This window comes from Hyposmocoma kahamanoa, unplaced genomic scaffold (assembly GCF_003589595.1).
Source record: "Hyposmocoma kahamanoa isolate Upper Pololo Valley unplaced genomic scaffold, ASM358959v1 99879, whole genome shotgun sequence".
Lineage (NCBI taxonomy): Eukaryota > Metazoa > Arthropoda > Insecta > Lepidoptera > Cosmopterigidae > Hyposmocoma > Hyposmocoma kahamanoa.
This window is the reverse complement of record NW_020656077.1, coordinates 8,014,770-8,034,024: the sequence shown is the minus strand read 5'-3', so window position 1 is coordinate 8,034,024 and position 19,255 is coordinate 8,014,770. Positions and strand designations below refer to the sequence as shown.

General features: G+C 35.8%; 1 protein-coding gene across 1 annotated transcript in view; it reads left to right on the top strand.

Moving 5' to 3' along the window:
• Positions 1 to 17,942, top strand: part of LOC113239556 (R3H and coiled-coil domain-containing protein 1) — a gene marked incomplete at its 5' end in the record, with an annotated part of 42,137 nt that extends 24,195 nt beyond the window's left edge. The window contains 2 exons of the mRNA XM_026476617.1: positions 14,553 to 14,667; positions 17,777 to 17,942. Coding sequence (XP_026332402.1) covers positions 14,553 to 14,667; positions 17,777 to 17,912 — 251 coding nt within the window. The remainder of the gene's footprint in view (positions 1 to 14,552; positions 14,668 to 17,776) is intronic.
• Between the last annotated feature and the right edge of the window lie 1,313 nt (positions 17,943 to 19,255).

Below are 19,255 nucleotides of genomic sequence, written 5' to 3'. Positions count from 1 at the left end.
AGCACCAATATGGTAGCACTTTTATTTTATACTCTTTACGTATGTTTCATAGATAAATACTAGAAGTCGTAACACTGTCAAACACACGTTTATATCTAAATAGACACAATTTTAAATTGCTTGGCAGATGGTTCTCTCTACCGAAAAGCACGTGGTGAATTTCAAATAAATTTTAACGCACATAGCATAATGGACTTTATTTCAATTGTGTAACGCACAAATTACACACGATACGGTAGTTTTTTCTTATGATACCCTGTGCATGTCGATTCCAGTGCTACTCAGAACTTTAAATCGGTAAGATCTTAGGTGCACTCCCACTGCGCCCGTCACTCTGAGACATAAGTTGACAAGTCCCATGTGCCTGTATATTTGCTAGCGCCCTTACCCTTCAAAATCGGAAAGCAGTGATGCTCACATTGCTTGGTGGCAGAAATAGGTAAGGTGGAAGCAGTTCATAACAACAACATCATCATCATATCAGCCAGAAGACGTCCACTGCTGAACATAGGCCTCCCCCAAAGATTTCCAGACCAGCCGATTAGACGTCACGTGCATCCGTCGGTTGCCCGCCGCCCTTACCAGGTCATCCGTCCATCTAGTAGGGGGCCGTCTCACTGAACGCCTTCCGGTTCGTGGTCTCCGTTCTAGAACCTTTCTGCCCCAACGGCCGTCAGTTTTACGAGCTTTGTACCCTGCCCACTGCCACTTGAACTTGCTAATCCTTCGAGCTATGTTGGACTTTCGTTCGCTGGCAACACGCACTGCTCGAAGACTTTTGTCTTGCGGACGAGAAGACGTCTCGGAGCTTCCCGAAAGCTGTCCAACCGACTCGGAACGGAATCGGGGAACACAATAACAACCAACACCAAAAATCATTGGAAAATATAATAATACTTAATAATAAATAATAAGTTTGTCTGTCGTCGGCAAATATGGTTTATTAGGACTGCTAATCTCCATGCTACAGTTCATAACTCTGAAAATGATCAAATTTCGTCTTACATCTAGATGGCGCTGATCAATAGCGTGGAAGTAGTTTATATTATGTAAATGGCTGTGGATATAAATTTATTCCTCTTTAATATGAAATATAAGAAGTCAGTTCATATAAGGAGTCAATACATAGCATTGTGTGTTACAAACTAATTTATAAATTAACTCTTCCTTGGTTAATTCCTAACTTCCTAAGTTGCTAACCCTAAAAAAATAAAAAAATAGACCGCGCTACCACTATCCATAAAAATCTGTGTAAGGGCGCGTTCAAACGCTGCTAGAAGCGCTGAGGCCGCGCGACAGTCGCGCTGCTGAAGTGCGACCAAATTTTTAGTGATGTTTTACCTTTCGACTCAGTTACCCGATGGATTCTGACGAAGAAACTTTACTTATACCTAGTTCTTGGGGCAGACACTTCACATATAGGTATTAAAAATGACTCGCCTACTATGTTTTTTTCAGTTGTTGTTTCAGTGTCAATGACTGTCGAGACGAGCGTGACTGCAGCGCGACTTCTAGAAATTATATAGGGCTAATTTGCACGCGCCCTTAAAGAAATTAAATATAAAAAATAGCTATTTGGTACTCATCGCGACAACTGGTGTATCAATAAGTACTAAATACCTTTTTTTTTTTGACTGCGCTGTCTTGTACCGCGATTAGCACCCTCTTGACTTATTGGTCCATGCTAGTAGTCTAATCGTGTAGTATAATAAGACAAGTATGGTAAGGTAACTCCATATAAACGTAGCAGCGCGGTTTGTATGTGTGTATGCCCGCAGTGTGTCGTAGATGGACGTACACATTCGCGTAATCTCGTCACACACGCGCCATTAATTACAGAAAAGAAACGGTAGTTTGATGCTTAAAAAAAAATATATAAATAGTAGATAGAAACTATTTTTCCGGATTTAAATCGCGTATATTTGTTTTTTCAATTAAACCGACGTTTCGGGCCCTTTACAGGTCCCATGGTCACGGTTGACTGAGGTGGTACAGTCTTCAACCAGTTATGTCTAATATAAAAAAATAGTTTCATTTCCTATGTGTAACAATCGCGAAAACCTAAAAACTCGAATAGTAGATATGTTTATTATTATTTAATTATTACAATAGCAGCTCTACGAGTTGATGCATGTATATCACTGCACATGTATATTTTTAGTTTCAAAATGTTTGTCAAATCTAGCTTTGAAACTAGTCACCGTCGGAGCACTAACTACTGCTTCTGGGAGCGAATTCCACGAGTTCATAACGCGAAGTGGCATTAAGAAGATTCATTGTTATGCTTATTGTTGTGTTTGTGGTACTTTGAATAAGACTGCTTCAAATTCAGAATTGTACAACATTGTATTACTATTTTTTATTCGTACTCCATAATCAAGATACCTATCCGTGAAGCTGGTGTAAAAATATCTATACGTGAGTACCTATTGCATTTAACAAATGTTATTTCAATATAACGCGATAAGAGCTTTATTACATTTGAAAGCGAAGCGACAGCGCGGCGGGATCTTTTAAATTGCTCACAGATCGCTGGCAGTGTGCTTCACCACAAAGCTCTTCTGCTGTGATGAACATTTTTTTAAATTGAAGCTCTTCTGCTGTGATGAACATTATGTTTACAACCTGCAGGTACAAACTAAAATATTGATGTATGTATGTACCAACCCTATGCTCCGAGCGAAATGTAGGTATTTGGAATAGAATAGAATAGAATAGAAATCTTTTATTACTACACTACAATAATACACACAGTAATAAAATGAACATAAAAAAAAGATGAAGCTACATTAAAACAAAAAATTAAAATTAAAATAACGGGAAGAAAAAGGAATAAAAATAAAATCATACACAACAACAAAGCAAACATGAAATATTTAACACAATTAGATTAAGTGTCATGTGCGTGGCTGTGGCGTATGTAACAGGATCCCACTCAGCTATTGTCACCACCGAGAAAAGGCTGTGACGCTGATTTTCAGTGGGCCCTAAAACCGAGTGAGTAAGTTGCCGCGAGGGAGTTGCCCTACTTGCTCTTATTATACTATATTTAATATTGCACTAACTCATTACTCAGGTAGCGAATTTTACAAACATTCTTGCATGACCGTTATAAGCTTATGTGATGGTTACGTTACTTACCAACTTTGGTGCATAGCATAATATACATATAAGCATTTGCTTCTATCTATTATGTATACTGATAACGCATATGAGAATTTATTTACTACTATGTGCTAATATTATGCGCCCTATATTGCGAAAGTTAAATTGTGTACCGGCACTGTGCGAGAAACATACATAAAAAGCTAACGTGAAATATTTATTGGTCGTTTGTAAAGCTTGTTGGTTATAACACCAGTTTGTTTAGTTCTCATCCTAGGTATGTATCTTTAGAACCGTTCTTAGAATCCGCGTGAGCACTACAGATAAAATGCAAAATAAACAGAAAGGAGAGCTTTTATGTTATTGTTGTGTATGCGAATGACCATGAATTTGATCAATTAAGAGAATTGATCAAGTTCATGGATGGAAGACCTGGATGATTCTATTACAATCGTCATTGTCTAAGAGGCTAATTCTGTTTTTTTATGAAATGTTACATTTTAGATCAATCGTTTTTGGTTATTGTACCTATTCCCCATTCGTTTTGTTAAGTAGTGAAAAAAAAAACAATAAAATGGTTCCATTGCTAAAGCGAATTCTTTGTGTTATTCTGCTTGTTTGAATTTTCCAATGATTTTGAGACAAATAATGAAGTTGAAAAAACGCGTGCGGTCTCCACTGTGCGCATTTAGATTTATTTACGTAAAGCATGTTGTTTTAAATGCTTTTTAAATTTAGTTCATTTTGTGCTCAATAGATGGCTCACTACGTTTCGAATTATCTACCATACTAAAACTTACTATAAAATATATGGAGGCGCCATCTATTGGTGCAATATTGTACTTGATAGCAGCAGTTAACTGTTTGTTGGTAGGTCAAATCCACCGTGAAGAAGTCAAAGTTACCTATATTACTGTTAGTTCGGATGGGTCACTATTTCAATTGGGTTTTTTAAGCAAGAAACTTTAGTATGTTTCAAAATTATTATGTTAGTATGGAGTGGCGTGTAACTTTTGAAAACTAGACTTTCGAAAGCTTAGCCTGCATTGCAGGGCTCAGGTTTAGAATAGCTGACGTCGAGTTGTTCGTTCAAATTTTCTAGTCAAAAGTAACTCACCACCGATTTTCAGTTTTAGGAAAACAAAGATTTTCGAGAAAATACTTTTTGAAAATCGTGTTTATTTGAAGCAAAATTAAATATTACAAAAATTGTGTGAAAAAAGCACGCCGACGCGATTTAATGTCGTGCGTTTCGCTATTCCACTATCTTGATAATAATATCACGTGTTGTAAAATTTTGATGATATTTACACCTACCTATATTTATTTGTTTTTTATACCCTAATAATATTTGTATACCATTTGTATTAAATTTAAAACATATAATCGCACCAATTCAATAACAATTTCGCACTTTAAACAATAAAATGCTACGTCATTTGTGTCTATAGAATTTTTTTCTTCTTTCTTGTTCTTACAAAGTATTTAGGTTGTGTACTTTTACCTTTTATATATGTATAAATAAAGTAATAATTTTTGGCGACAGTTTTCGAAAAAATTAAGGTCAAAAGTTATACTACCAAGGCTATAAGACTTTAAAAAAATTATCGATTTTTTCTTTTAACTTGGTGGAATTGAATGCCTTTCTGAATATATTTTGGCCAAATTTACCATACCAGAGTCAAGAATTTTGGTGCACCCAGTAGGTTAGGTATATGAGAAAGCCGCTAGAATTTAATGCGTTTCTGGACATGTTTTGGTCAAATGTACCATTCCAGAGTCTAAATTAATATATCTAAAACTATTCATTTTCTAAATATTTAAATTTCTTTGGGGGACTTCCCTCCCGTACCCCTCATTCCCACATTTTTTATTCCGCGTTTCCTGCATTTGGTGCGAAAATATATGATTTTGATGTTATTTTGAAGTAATTTTTTTCGCATTTTCAAAAAATAATATCTCGAAAACTATTAACGTAAGTAACTTTGAAACTTTTCAGGGAGGGTACCTCTCTCCTTACCTACCTCTCTCGGTCCCCCTCAGTCGTCAGCTATTCTAAAGCTCTACCCTTTGCAGTACTATCATCTATACAGATGATTCCCAAAATGGCCTATCTCGAGCTATGGGTTCCATATCCGCGAAAAAAGTAGTAGAGCTCCTTGTGAAAGAGTTCGTCCAGGGAAGTACTTACTGGCACCTTACCTATTTCTGCTGCCAGCAGTAATGTGATCATTGCAAGGGTAAGGGTGCTGGTGAAATTACAGGCACATGGGACTTGTCGACTTACGTCTCAGGGGGACGGGTCCGTACCAAAAATTTTTGTTCAGTTCACAAGTAAATGTCGAAATGGTGAACCGGAACTAGTGACAGTAAAAGGCCAAAGTAGTTCGATAATGCTCTCAAGCGTTTATATCGTACAACTCCCTTGCACGATTGCCCCAAAGTGTGTTCGTCTTCACTTCCGGAGATACAATCGTCTACATGAAAATCGTGTGGTACGTTCACATACATCTAGTCACATACGTGACTGTATTTGACTTATATTGCCTTATTTGTTGTAGCTAGGAAATCTGGTTGAATCTCGGTCACATATATTTGTCTATAATTTTGTTCTACATCCGATCTTATGCTGTGTGAACTGCCTGTGTGCGGAATATCTCCTTCATCATCATGAACGCTGTAACCTGGGCCTTTCAAGGCAGGAGTGAATAGCCTGTATTTAGGTGTACGTGCTCGAACGACGACCTCATCGTCACTTTCCATCAGGTGAGATGGAGGTCAAATGCACATTATGTTTTATTTATTTTATTATTAGATCACGAAGCCACCGTGTCTCGGTCGGTCGAAAAACCAGACGCGCACATGTACTTTCAAACCATTTCGTTTCCCAACAAAAGCTCTTTCTTTTTCAGACTATAACTACAACACACTGTTGTACTCTGTTGAATAGAAAGAAAGAAGAAAGAAAGATATTTATTTGATCTCGTTACAAAAAAGAAAATAAACTGAATTAAAGGTTAAACTAAATATACAGAGAACCAAAAAGGTCACCACTCAGCATGTGCCGAGTGGTGATCTGCTAGAATCACAGACCGGCGCTGATATTCTGAGGCCACCATGAAATAATCAACGCCACTACAATAAATATACATTTTGAAAACATGAACATATATATACATCAACATAATACAAAATATATAGATTTCGAAACATTACAATAATCAATAACAACATTTTACCACACACAAAAATATACACTACTGTATTTTATGACATTTGCGTCACTTAAGAAACTACACAAAACAAAAACAAAACAAAAAAAAATTACTTGAAACTACCCCTCTCTTCATATTCTCTCCTCTCTCCCCTCTTTTGATTTCCCATTAAAAACGATTTAAAATTACGCTTGTACATGGCAATAGTGGAATACTGCAGGAAGTTGATACCACTGAGTCTCAGACTTAGTACTTTTATTCTTCTTCTTCACCGTGTGTTCCCCCTCTGCTGAGTGTAGGCCTCCTTATTTGTACGCCGTTCTCTGATCGCGATCTTGACCCATTTGCATCCAGTTATTTGACCCGCCTATTGCCATTTTCTTTGCACAATGATACGCCTCACGTCTCAGTGTGACTTTTTTTCTGTATTTTTTATTCAGTTGCTCTAAGTGATACCCAATATGGCGCCTTTTTATCTTTATTTGGACTACCTGCAGTTATTATTACCCATTATAAATTAAAAACATTTATCTAAGCCTTTGATTTCGTGGAATTGTGTATCTGTAACTATTCTTATCGATTACATTATGATTATACGCTGTAAAATGGCGCTGCTAACTTCGGTACTTATAGAGATGGCATGTAATCGTATAATGAGTGGTAAGAGACCCACTGTGGTAAGAGATTGCGTGCAGATTGCTACGTAAACGCGAGTGCAACTATAATTACGATACTTCATCCGTTCAAATCATTCTAGCGCATTGAACTATATGTACATACATAAGCCGCAAATAAAATGGTTCATCCACAATTAAAAAGAAACGGATTTTTTACATTTTACCATTTATTAATCTACCCATAGTTGATACATCGATAATTTGATGATCGTCGATAAAAAACATCAATTACTATTAACATTATTGATTCGAGTGTATTATTTAGCAACATCGCACATCACTGGTTTGTACAGAAACACCATACAAGTGTGTGATGTGTTCCCAAATTTGTAATAATTATGTGCTTATTGTATTTATTTTATGATACTACGGAACGAACAAGTCGTGAGACGGGTGGCAAGCGACACGCCTGTCCATTACAGTTGCATTGCCGCTCAGAGCTTTAAAACGCAAAGATCTGACGGGCACTGCCACTGCGCCCGTCACTCTGCGACCTAAGTTAAAAAGTCCTATGTGCATGTGTAACTTCACCGGCACCATTACTCTTCAAAACCGGCACACTTTACGGACGAACTCTTTCACAAGAATGACCGAATAACTAACCTAACCTCTGGTTAAAAATACCGACCTCAAAATTCATTCATCCCCTAGTTTGCCACCCTTAGAGATGGAATATTTTCTTGAAATTTTAAATGGGACCACGTCTGAGGTACCTTCTTTCCAACAAAAAAAGAATCATCAAAATTGGTTCACAAATGGCGGACTTATCGCGTAACATACATACAAAAAAAAAACATACGACTTGAGAATACGTTCGGCAGACTGCTGCGCCTTGCCGAAGGCGGCAGACTACCCGATGTAAATGCGCTACAAGGGTGCAGGCGAAACTAAACATGGCACTTGACTACTTTACATTTCATTGTGACGGGCGCAGTGACAGTGTCCCGCGGTATTTGCGATTAAAATCTTTGAGTGGCACTGCAACTGTTGTGTGTCGCTTACCAGTTGGCGTGCGACTTGTTGTTTCTAACAGTAACTGTTATTATCATAAAGGCAAAAATAAATAACAATGTCTGATTTAAATAACTTCGTGGTAGTGGCGTAGCGTGGGGGTGCAGAGGGGGCCTTGGCCCCGGGCGGCACAGTAAGGGTAGTTTGATCAAAATGTCATTAAATTTAAAAGACACTAGTTGATTGCTACCCCGTGGTGCCGTACCCTGTGCGCGTTCAACTCTCTCCTTGCCATCATCCCAGAATGCGACTTGTTTGCGATGGATCGACACAGTTACTGTCCAGATGCCTACGCTATTGCGAAAGCGATGCTTGAATGGTACTTAATCTTGTGTTTATTAAGTTGTGATGTTAGTAACGAATCCTTGATTATTGTAATTGGTGCGTTCGTAATAATTAAAGTAAAATAAATAAAAATGAAATTATGTACTTGCTACCCAAAATGTTATATATATATATATATATATATATAACAATCAGCGTCAATCAGGAATATATATATATATATATATATATATATATATATATATAGTGCGCGCGATATATATATACACACACACATATATATATATCGCGCACACTCAACATAGGGAAACACTAGGGAAACCCTGTGTCGCGGGACAAACATATTTCTCCCAGCCCGGTAATTGGAACCGGGACCTTTGCGTGGCAGGTCGGCATAGTAACCGTTCGGTCACGGCGGCAGTTCACACATAAGAAAGCTACACTTTAGAAATAACTGTCATATTTCTGTTTTCAGTACAGGTTATTGTTTGTTATTTGTAAACACATACACCGTGAGCCTTATGTAACCTCATAGGAAATATAAACAATGTGAACATTTCATTGGACGCGGTACTATGTTATTATACCGAGTTTAACGCAATAACAATGAACAAAAAAACACAAAATAATTGTTTTTAATTTATAACGGGCAATGACAATGGTTATTCTTTTTCTTTAAAAATCGTGCTGCGAATTCAAGGATAGCTGAAAAAACCATTGACAATTTCCGGAGGCAAGCAGGGCCCCAATTCTGTTTTTTTTTAAACCACAGGTCGTAGTAATTCGATCAAGACTTCATTGAGATTATATTATGATAATATTTGTTAGGCCGTTTCCTCATTCGGCGGTGCAGTATAGTTACGTTCGGTATACGCAGTACTGAAAACTTACCCAGTGCCTATATTTCAATGTGCGCTTCCTGATTGGCGCGGTTTGGACAGGAGTATGAAGGGATCGTGTCGGTTTATTATACACCGCGTCAATCAGGAAGCGCTTATTGAAATATAAAGGCTCTGTAAGCTTATTCTACCGTCCAATAACTAAAATGGGGCTAAGTCCCAAATGGTCAAATATCCATCAAATAGCAAAACATAGAGCACAAAATTCTCTTTTAACAGTTAAAATTAGTTAACGTGTTCGACTTTACCCTAACGATGCGTAGCTGAAATGTCATTAAACAATTTCATTGTTCTAAATCTGGATTATGTTTTTTATGATATAAAAAAAAATATATTTTGTCATTTTGTGAGCCTACCGATACGATCGAGTTTCAATAGTGCCAGTGGAATGTGATGGCATTCATTCTTTTAATCACCAATGATCTATGTCGCCTTACTAAAACTGCCATGGAAATTTCTATACATATCTTAATTTTTATCACGTTTTATCAACAATGTAGTCTACATATTACATATCTATAATATTAATACTTAACACTAAGTCATCGACGTGTCATCGACTCGCCGTTGAAGGGCAGAATACCAAAACATTACAATGGCATAGGAAATGAAACTAGTTTTCCGGATTTAAATCGCGTATATTTATTTTTTCAAACAAACGAACGTTTCGGGCCCTTTACTGGTCGCATAGTCACGGTTGACCGAGGTGGTACGGTCATCAACCAGTTATGTCTAATATTAATGCAAACCATCCTATTTTTTCACCCTAAAAAAAATTCGCTCGGTACTCCACAAGTTATTCTTATGTCCAAGAATTATCAATTATTTAATCATGGGAATAATTTTAGGAATTCACTCATTGACTTACAAATAAATGGACGACGGGTCTAAGACAAAAACCACGAAAAAAATGTGCCAAGTCAACCTATTTAAACGTAGTGACATGTAAAGGAATATGAAAAAGCTAAAACGTTGAATTTAAATTGTAATGTCATCGCAGTACTGTCTAATTTTGCTTGCCTCGCTGTCAGTCGAACAAACGAAGACTAAAGCGTGAATGACGCTCTGTATACGATTTTAACGCCCTATAAGTTCGGACACTTTTTAGCGCGGACCCGACGTCCATATAATTTAAGTCAATGAATTCAGTACTGATTTTTTTCATATGACAAATAATAACATTCCTGATAACTTTTATTCTTATGTAATTTCTTGAAAAGCTTATTGTTTCAGAGAAAAGAAATTGTTAGTTTTTTGTTTGGAGAAATAAACATTTTATTTTTTATCTCGAAATGTAGGAAAATGTAATGTATATGTGTGTGGTTTATTTACAATATAGGTCCAATCACTCTCTATCAAGAAAAAAATAATCCATCTGTAGATACTTGCGACTTACGAGTAAAAAAAGGTGTCAAAATTTTAGATTTGTTATTTATTTTTTAACACAATATACTAGTTTCTTCTTAACTTTCGTGTTATTGTTATAACACTGTCTAAATTACACTAAAATTAATTTTTCTTTAGTCGAAGGTCATGTAGTTTGTTAAAAAAGTACAGCAATAGCAATTTTGCCGCACCTTTACTTACAAAACCGCAAGTACAACAATAAAAATAAACTGCAGACGGATTATTTTTTTGTACATACAAAATTATTGGAACTATACTGTAAGTAACCCACGCACATTACATTTTCCTATATTTTGAGGTAAAAAATTAAATGTATATTTCTCCATACAAAAAAAATATATTTAGTTTCTCCGAAACTATCAACTTTTCAAAAAATTATATAGGAATAAAAGTTGTTAGGAATGTTATTATGTATCATATAAAAAAAAATAGCTTGACACTCCACAAGTTATTCCTATGTCCAAGAATTATCAATTTGGACCCACCGTGTGCCGTTCAGATTTTAACCCTACCTATTTGACTTACAAATAAATGGACGACGGGTCTAATACAAAAACCACGAAAAAAATGTCCCAAGTCAACCTATTCGAAATTTAAATTGTAATGTCATCGCAGTATCGCGCTGTCAGTCGAACAAATGAAGACTAAAGCGGAGTTTGGCGCTCTGTATACGATTTTAGCGCCTTACAAGTGCGGACACTTTTTAGCGCGGATCCGACGTCCATATAATTGTAAGTCAATGCCTACCTATAAAACATTGCAATAGTAATTGATACATTCAGACATTACTTTGCGGAAGTCCATGTTAATAAAAATGGAAGTTAATTAATTTCCTATTCCGCGAACCCAGTGAAGGTTAAGTCGTGCAAAATAGCTGCGCTTGTGTTGAATATTTTTCATGCAGTTAATTTTCCCACAAACAACACCACCACCACATATTTGGTGGTGGTGTTTGTGAGGATTTTATTTTTATTTAAAAAATATTCAGCCCATTTTGCACGATTTTACCTTCACTGGGTTCGCAGAGTAGCAAATTAATAACCGACTTCAAAAAGGAGGAGGTTCTCAATTCGACTGTACTTATGTTCTTTTGTTTTTTTTTTGTATGTATGTTACGCGATAACTCCGGTATTTGTGAACCGATTTGCATGATTCTTTTTTTGTTGGAAAGGGGGTACTTCCATGGTGGTCCCATTCTATTTTGAAGGAAATCATCCACCTCTAAGGGTGGTTGTTCACGCATGAAGATTCATTTTTATAAATAGCGCCTAACTTTAATTTAGGAGCAATTGCTTTTAGCAATTATTTAGTTAATTTTGCTATTTCTCCAATTCAAGGCGTTTTTCCCTCGATATACTTTGAGTAGTGTCGTAGTGAGAACCTATTTTTATTATCTCCAGTATCAAGTCCTGTATAGTGGCGAAGTAGGGGATATTTCAGTGAAACTTAGCAAATAGTCATAATTCCACGTACTTTTTTTAGTACTCTGTAGTGAGATTATTAACTTCCATTTTTATTAACATTGCAGTAGTTCCTTTGCGATTGAGGGTTGTAGATGCCATTTGCATTACTAACTTGAATAAATAATATGCGTCCAGATTAACAGACGCGTGTTGAGAATGGAGCTTGATACTCGAATTTGTTTTTTGACAATTTGTTTTTGGGACTTTGTTTTCGACACTTTGTTTTTGACAGCAATTGTTTCGGACGGCTGTCAAATTAATGTCACGACGCGAATGTCCGCAATATTTGTTGCGCATCACCAGTCATCACCGCCATCAGACAATGAGGAGGCTGATGCGGATATTTTAATTTATTATGCGGATTATTCGTAGATGTGGAAATTGATGCTGATAATCACAACAATCCTAGTCTAAACCATCTCATAAGAGGAGAACCGCGCCCAGCACTGGGACATTTGCTAGGTTAATGATGATAATGAAGCAGGGATACGGTGAGAACTGCCTCAGTGGCCGAACGGTTACCATCCTGGACTACCACGCAGAGGTCCCATATTCGATTCCCGGTCCAGAAGAAATGTTTGTATGGCCTACATTTATTTCTCTCGTGAGTTTGGGTGTAATTTGTGTGTGTCCATGGCACCCTTGATACAGGGTTTCCCTAGTGCGGAACTGTGAGTGTGTGCGAGTTATTATATTATTAGAAGTCGCGGTTTTTATATCGCACGTTCTAGTGGATATCGTCGCTAAACAAAAATCTCGTTTTTTTTTAAATTAAATCTTATTCTATATATCTTTAAACTCCGTTTACCGAAAGTAGACTTATTTTACATGATTACAACGTGCGACATATTGTACAAGCATGAAGAATATTTTGTCATAATCGTATTTTTTTTTTAATTTCTCGAATATTCGGAGCTCTAATTTGCAACAGTGCAACGGTTTCTGTTTCGAAGTACAGTTAGCAGTGGCCATTTAATGCCGATGACGAAATACCCAGTTGCGGTCGGCGCAGCGGCGTTCTCGGCCGGACATCGTGCCACTTGCTCGTCGCAACGTTACGTCACGAGGTTTGTTAACCTCTTCGGTTGTCGTAGACGTACCGAAAGTAGGCTGCTTAGGTCGCCGTCATTGTTTATTTTGCCATTCTTGGGTGTTGATCAGTGAATTGTTACTAATAAATTGTGTAAATCTAATACGCTGTAATACAAATATACTTTTCACTTCTCACGTTCTTAAAGTTCGTATTTAGGGTGCATAAAATAGGATTTTACGCTCTAGTATTATAAAATAAAGTTTTATTTTTATGTTTTGTTAATCCCTGTTATATTGCAAAATTAATAAAAGTAGGCAATAGTAATATTAATAACGTATAAGAAATAGGAATGCGTAAAAAAATAACAGCTTTTAAAATATAACTGAGCATTATGTAGTCCGACCTGAACCAAGTGTCATGTGTACAAAAAAATTATTTGCAATATTGCTGTTAAATTTCCTCGCTATCGCTATGAAAAGCAGAGTGTATATCGTTTATAAAACCCATTTTACCCTCGACTTAACTATTTATACGCTTCTCGGGTAAAATGATGCGTTTTATGCATTTGTTGTACGATCTACTATTATTGCACATAAGAACGAATACATAACAAAAACAAACAACAATCGACAAAAGACGGATACAAAAGACAGCCTTATTACTAGGTATCTGTTAATACTTTTAATTTAGCAAATAATACTGCATTTAAAGACTTCAAAAATTTCTTGCCTCATCTGGGAATTGAACTAATCAAATGTAAGAAAAGCGTCCTGTATTTTTATGATATATAGATATGATATGAGAAAGCGTCAACTATAAGGATCAATTCCTTTGAAGTAACGTAGTATTTTAATTTAAAACATATTTGGTGCCAGTAGTGCTAGCACGATAGGGCGCGACTAACGCGAGAGCGACATAAAGGGCGAGATACTGCTACTCTCGCATAGAGAGTTCGCGCTTTATGTCGCACTCGGGCTTTATGTCGCACTCGCGCAGGTCGCGCCTTGTCATGCTAGCCCTACTGATAACCTTACCGAACGTAAGGGCTGAAAATACGCAAGCGCATTACCCGTGAATGACCAAAAAAAAATGTAGTACTCGCAAAAATGTTTACTTTCGTACCGATACCCTCTGTCTTTTTTTTATTATTATGAGACCAAGTGACGGGAAGTACAAGTGCGCCTGGTGGTATTCGACACTCCTGTCCATAACAGTTGCAGTGTCATTCCGAGTTATAAATCTCAAAGTTCTGAGGGGCACTGCCACTGCGCCCGTCACCTGAGTCGAGACATAAGTTGACAAGTCCCATGTGCCTGTAATTTTCCCAGCATTCTTATTCCCATTTGATGGTGGGGTTTACTTAGTTTATAAAGGAAATACTTTACCACACGAATTCATTGTTTTCTTAGAACTTAGTTTTTGTGTTGGTTTCTAATCGTGTTATGTTTTAATTGCAGCTGCGGAGGTGCTGTCAACGCAGCGATCGCTAGCACGGTGCCGGCCTCTTCACGCCGCCACTTTGGACTCCCGAAATAAGGCCAAAAAATGCGCCGAATTTCTTCAACCTTACAGGTAACAAACCAAGCTATCGTCACTATACAGTAAGAGCGATCCCAAGCGATACGACGCCCCTGTAAAAATAACAAGAAATAAAACACAAATGGGTGAGGACTTGAGAGCCTATAGTGTGTTAATTATGTGACAAACAGAAACCAAGCTTTTCGTTTACTTAACAGCTGGTTTCGTCCCTCCTTTTCTCTTTGCCTTACTGTTCAATGTTGTGATTGAATATGTTTAATAAAATCAAACAAAGCTTCAACAACAAAAAAAAAGCTAATGTGACATATCGACATTTGTAGAATTCGTTTTTAGAGAGAGCTTTCAGAACCATTCTTTCGACGAATTGGCTTTATATCTATTAGAGTCTGGATAACGAAAGATGAAACTGAGATTCTTTCTTTAAATCTAGCTAACAGCCCCGGTATTTATATCGGAAGGTGGTGTGTCAGTCGTTTTTGAGTAGAAGCCATTGACTTATAAATAAATGGACGACGGGTCTAATACAAAACCCACGAAAAAAATGTCCCAAGTCAACCTATTTAAACGTAGTGACATGTAAAGGAATATGAAAAAGCTAAAACGTTGAATTTAAATTGTAATGTCATCGCAGTACTGTCTAATTTTGCTGTCAGTCGAACAAACGAAGACTAAACCGTGAATGACGCTCTGTATACGATTTTAACGCCCTATAAGTTCGGACACTTTTTAGCGCGGACCCGACGTCCATATAACTGTAAGTCAATGGTAGAAGCTCTTAATAAGACTTGTGAATACCAAATAAATAGAGAATTTAAAGTTACAAGAAAAACTAAGACGTATGGGTGACATAGTATAATACAGAACAAAAGCTACATTGGTTGACAGATTTCAATATTAAAGATTTCCAAAAAAACTACTTCTTTTCGTTAGCCAGGAACACTATCCATGACAATTCCGATTTCATTGGTTAGTACGATGCGCAGTGGTGCACTTTGTGCAGCACCGCGGAAAATATTGTTTTTAAAGTAAAACAAAACTATTGGTTTTTTGAAGGTATTTAAGGATGAAATACATATTTTTTGTGATAATTAAATATATAATTAATAATTTCGGTGTCAATAATTTTTATTACAAATGAGATAACATTTCGTTGAATATAAATATTTTTCAAAATTATATTATATTACCTATACATATATTGTTAATTTTGAGGGCAGTTTTAGTTAATGTGTTCTCACATCCAAAGTGGCAGCTAAAATTTATAAAATCTAGGAAATTAAACTATTTTTCCGGATTTAAAATACAAATTAAAAAACGAATATACGCGATTTAAATTCGGATAAATATGTATAACAATCGCGAAAACCTAAGAACTCGATTATAAAATCTAATCAAAGAGACTAATAAATCGATTAAGTGATGTAAGTAAACAGCTGTCGACGGCGGTAAAAAGATGTAGCTTTAAATTGACAAAATGTTTGTTTAGTTTGGGATCCAGTATTTCCTCTGATGAAAAATCCCAAACAGACATACGACTGCAGTACTAATTAATATGTTTTAGTTTATTCTAATTTCTATTATTAATTAATAATAAATTGAACTTAACAAAAATTCATTCAATAAAATAATTATTAAAACTTAATGTAGCGTAAATTTTCTTTGTAAAATTAAAATAAGGTATTTAATTAATAACTATTGTAACTATAGTGACAAAATAGGGTGGTTTGCATCAATATTAGACATAACTGGTTGAAGACTTGTACCACCTCAGTCAACCGTGACAATGGGACCAGTAAAAATGTTGTTTGAAAAACCAAATATACGCGATTTGAATCCGGAAAAATAGTTTCATTTCCTATGATAAAATAAATGTTGATCTTAAATTAAGTATTTTTTAAAACGTAAATGAGGAATGTTACAAAAGACAAAATCCTCTCTCTGTTATGCCCATCGACAAGTCTACAAATCTAGGCATTATAAAAAAAACAAAAGCATCGTAAATTTCTATTCAATTTAATTTAAAATTAACCTTGAAAATACAGAAGTTTTTGCGCAAAAATGGTTATTAGGTAGTCTCGTATTTTTGCGTAATATACTTTTACGTTTTAGTAGGTAGTCTCGTATTTTTACGTAACGTAATTGGCAATTTGTTTTTACACATTTTGTATCTATGGAGTGTTTAGTACTGTATGTAGCCAATGCACCACTCTGCAACGTAATAATTTACATCTTTGCCATTATATTTGTAAATGTTTGCTGGTCTTTTTATCAGATAGTAATTTTATTTAATGGTAATATATTTATTTATAGGGAATTTGGATGTTAGAACCGAACTAGAAATCCAAGAAATACTTAAAAAATTAGGCGAATTATAGTCTAGTTTAGGTACTTAACGAAACGTAGACAATTTTGAGATGTCTATTTAATGGAATATACATTTATAAAATGAGTTTTTACTTAACTTCAAATACAAAATACAAATACTTGGCTTCACATGAATTTTCATGTCTATTTTTATACCTATTGATTTGTAAAGCATATGTTTCAATAAAAAGATATATCAAGATTGTTTACATTTAATTAAGTACCTAAACAAATGGACTACAGAACAAAATACTGCCTGAGCAGTAGTTTCTATACACCGTTTGAGGTTATTTTTTTATCATCTCATATCGATTATGTTGAATAAATTATAAAATTACAACAAATGTGTTTATTTTTATCTCGAACGGCGACGCCTGCCACAGTATAAGCCATGATTGTGTGCCTATACCTGCTTTGATCAGAAAAAAGGTATATTTTTTTAAATTTCATTTCTTTAAACATTATTTTGTGTGTGTGACCTTTCAACTTACGACGGCAGAATTGCTTTGTGTATCAAAATTACGTTCTTGACCAGCCTTAACTTATTTATATATTGTAATGTATTATGCAATTAGAGTACCTATCATAAATAAATACATAAAAAAATAAAAACAAAACAACACACGAAATAAAACTTATATAACGTAACATCCCAAAAAGCGCCTTTTACGAATTACATCACTTTATTATTATTGGTATTATTATCGATGCGCACCGATCTCCATCGAACTTAATACGTTATTTTTCCACTTATTGTCCAATGTCGCGCGGTTTTCAGACAACGGCCAGAAACCTGCACTGCCCTGGCTAGACGGTTGGTTTCCGGTGCACTCGGCGTAAAGCTAAGTACAGCACAAGAAGAGCGAGCTGAGGAGAGGAGACTGATCACTATTGCTAGAGGTATGCAATTTTAAGGCTAAGTCCGGACAATCACCGCCACTTTACTTATCTCGGCCGCAAAGCAGTAATATGCTGGTGAAAGTACAGGCGCATGTTATTTTTTAATTTTATGTCTCTAGGCTACCATGAATGAAATAGTACAGCACTAAAAACTGACCTGGGTGTACGTCTCCGTATATTCCAAAAATATTCTGTATTTATTGTAATAAAGATAATATCTCTAACAATGGCATGCTGTTACATTCGGTGGTGTGGGAAAAACAGCAAAACATCTAATTACAAAACAAATAGAATCACATTTCATCGGTAATTAAATATTAAATAAGTAATTTTTAAAGTTAAACTGGTGGATTTGAAGTGAAGCAATTGACGACACCCGTCAATTGTTTCGAATTCGGACTGGCCAATCTGAGCGCAGTTGTCACTGTAACGATTTGGCAGAATAGTTTTCAAACAAATTAAATGACATATCGTCTCTATCTCTGGTTACATACTAGATGTTTCTGAAGAACACTACGTAGCGACACGTGCATTAATTACTATTGTAGTATGTACACTGAATTACTTAATGACTTATTTGCAAAGAATAATATTATCAAAGCTGGTAAAAGGGTACATAAAAAATTACCCTAATCGACTGCAATACATCAGAAATGAAACTATTTTTAACAGACTTCAAGAAAGTGGAGGTTCTCAATTCGACTGAATTTTTATTACGTGTATGTTACATAATTACTCCGACTATCGTGAACCAATTTCGATGATACGTCGTTGGAAAGGGGGTACCTCAATAGTGGCCCCATTGGTTATATACTCGATGTCAAATAACGGTCTCCGCATACGCGTTTCGTGGTAGCCTCGTGACCAATACAAAGCTAAAAAGATGATCGTTGCTTCGTATTTCGTGGTAGACCTCCTGTTTCTAGCTACAGCCTAGGGCTATTTATGGATGCAAGGTTGGTATGAATTGGCATTTACTAGACAAGCGAGTAATATGGTCTACAAGTTCGTCGTTAACATCAAGTGAGATTTTGGCCTAGCGTGAGTCTATTTTACTGAACCCTTTCATGGACAATACTTATATAGTACCGTACACAAAAATGTCAGTATTGATTCAACAAAAAAATGTTCATTGTATGTAAATCATTCACTTGGAAATCACAATAAATAGCCCGTAGTTGTTGTTTTGATATCCTAAGAGAAAAGGAGTACCCCGTACTGTCATCTTTTAATATTAGGGGTTAAAGTATGAAATTGCCGTTTTATTGCAATAGTTTCTTTGAATTTTCATAGAATCTTCATGGTTTGAAGTTTTCGAATGAAACTTTTTTCAAATGGTTTCTGTGATTTTTTTTTT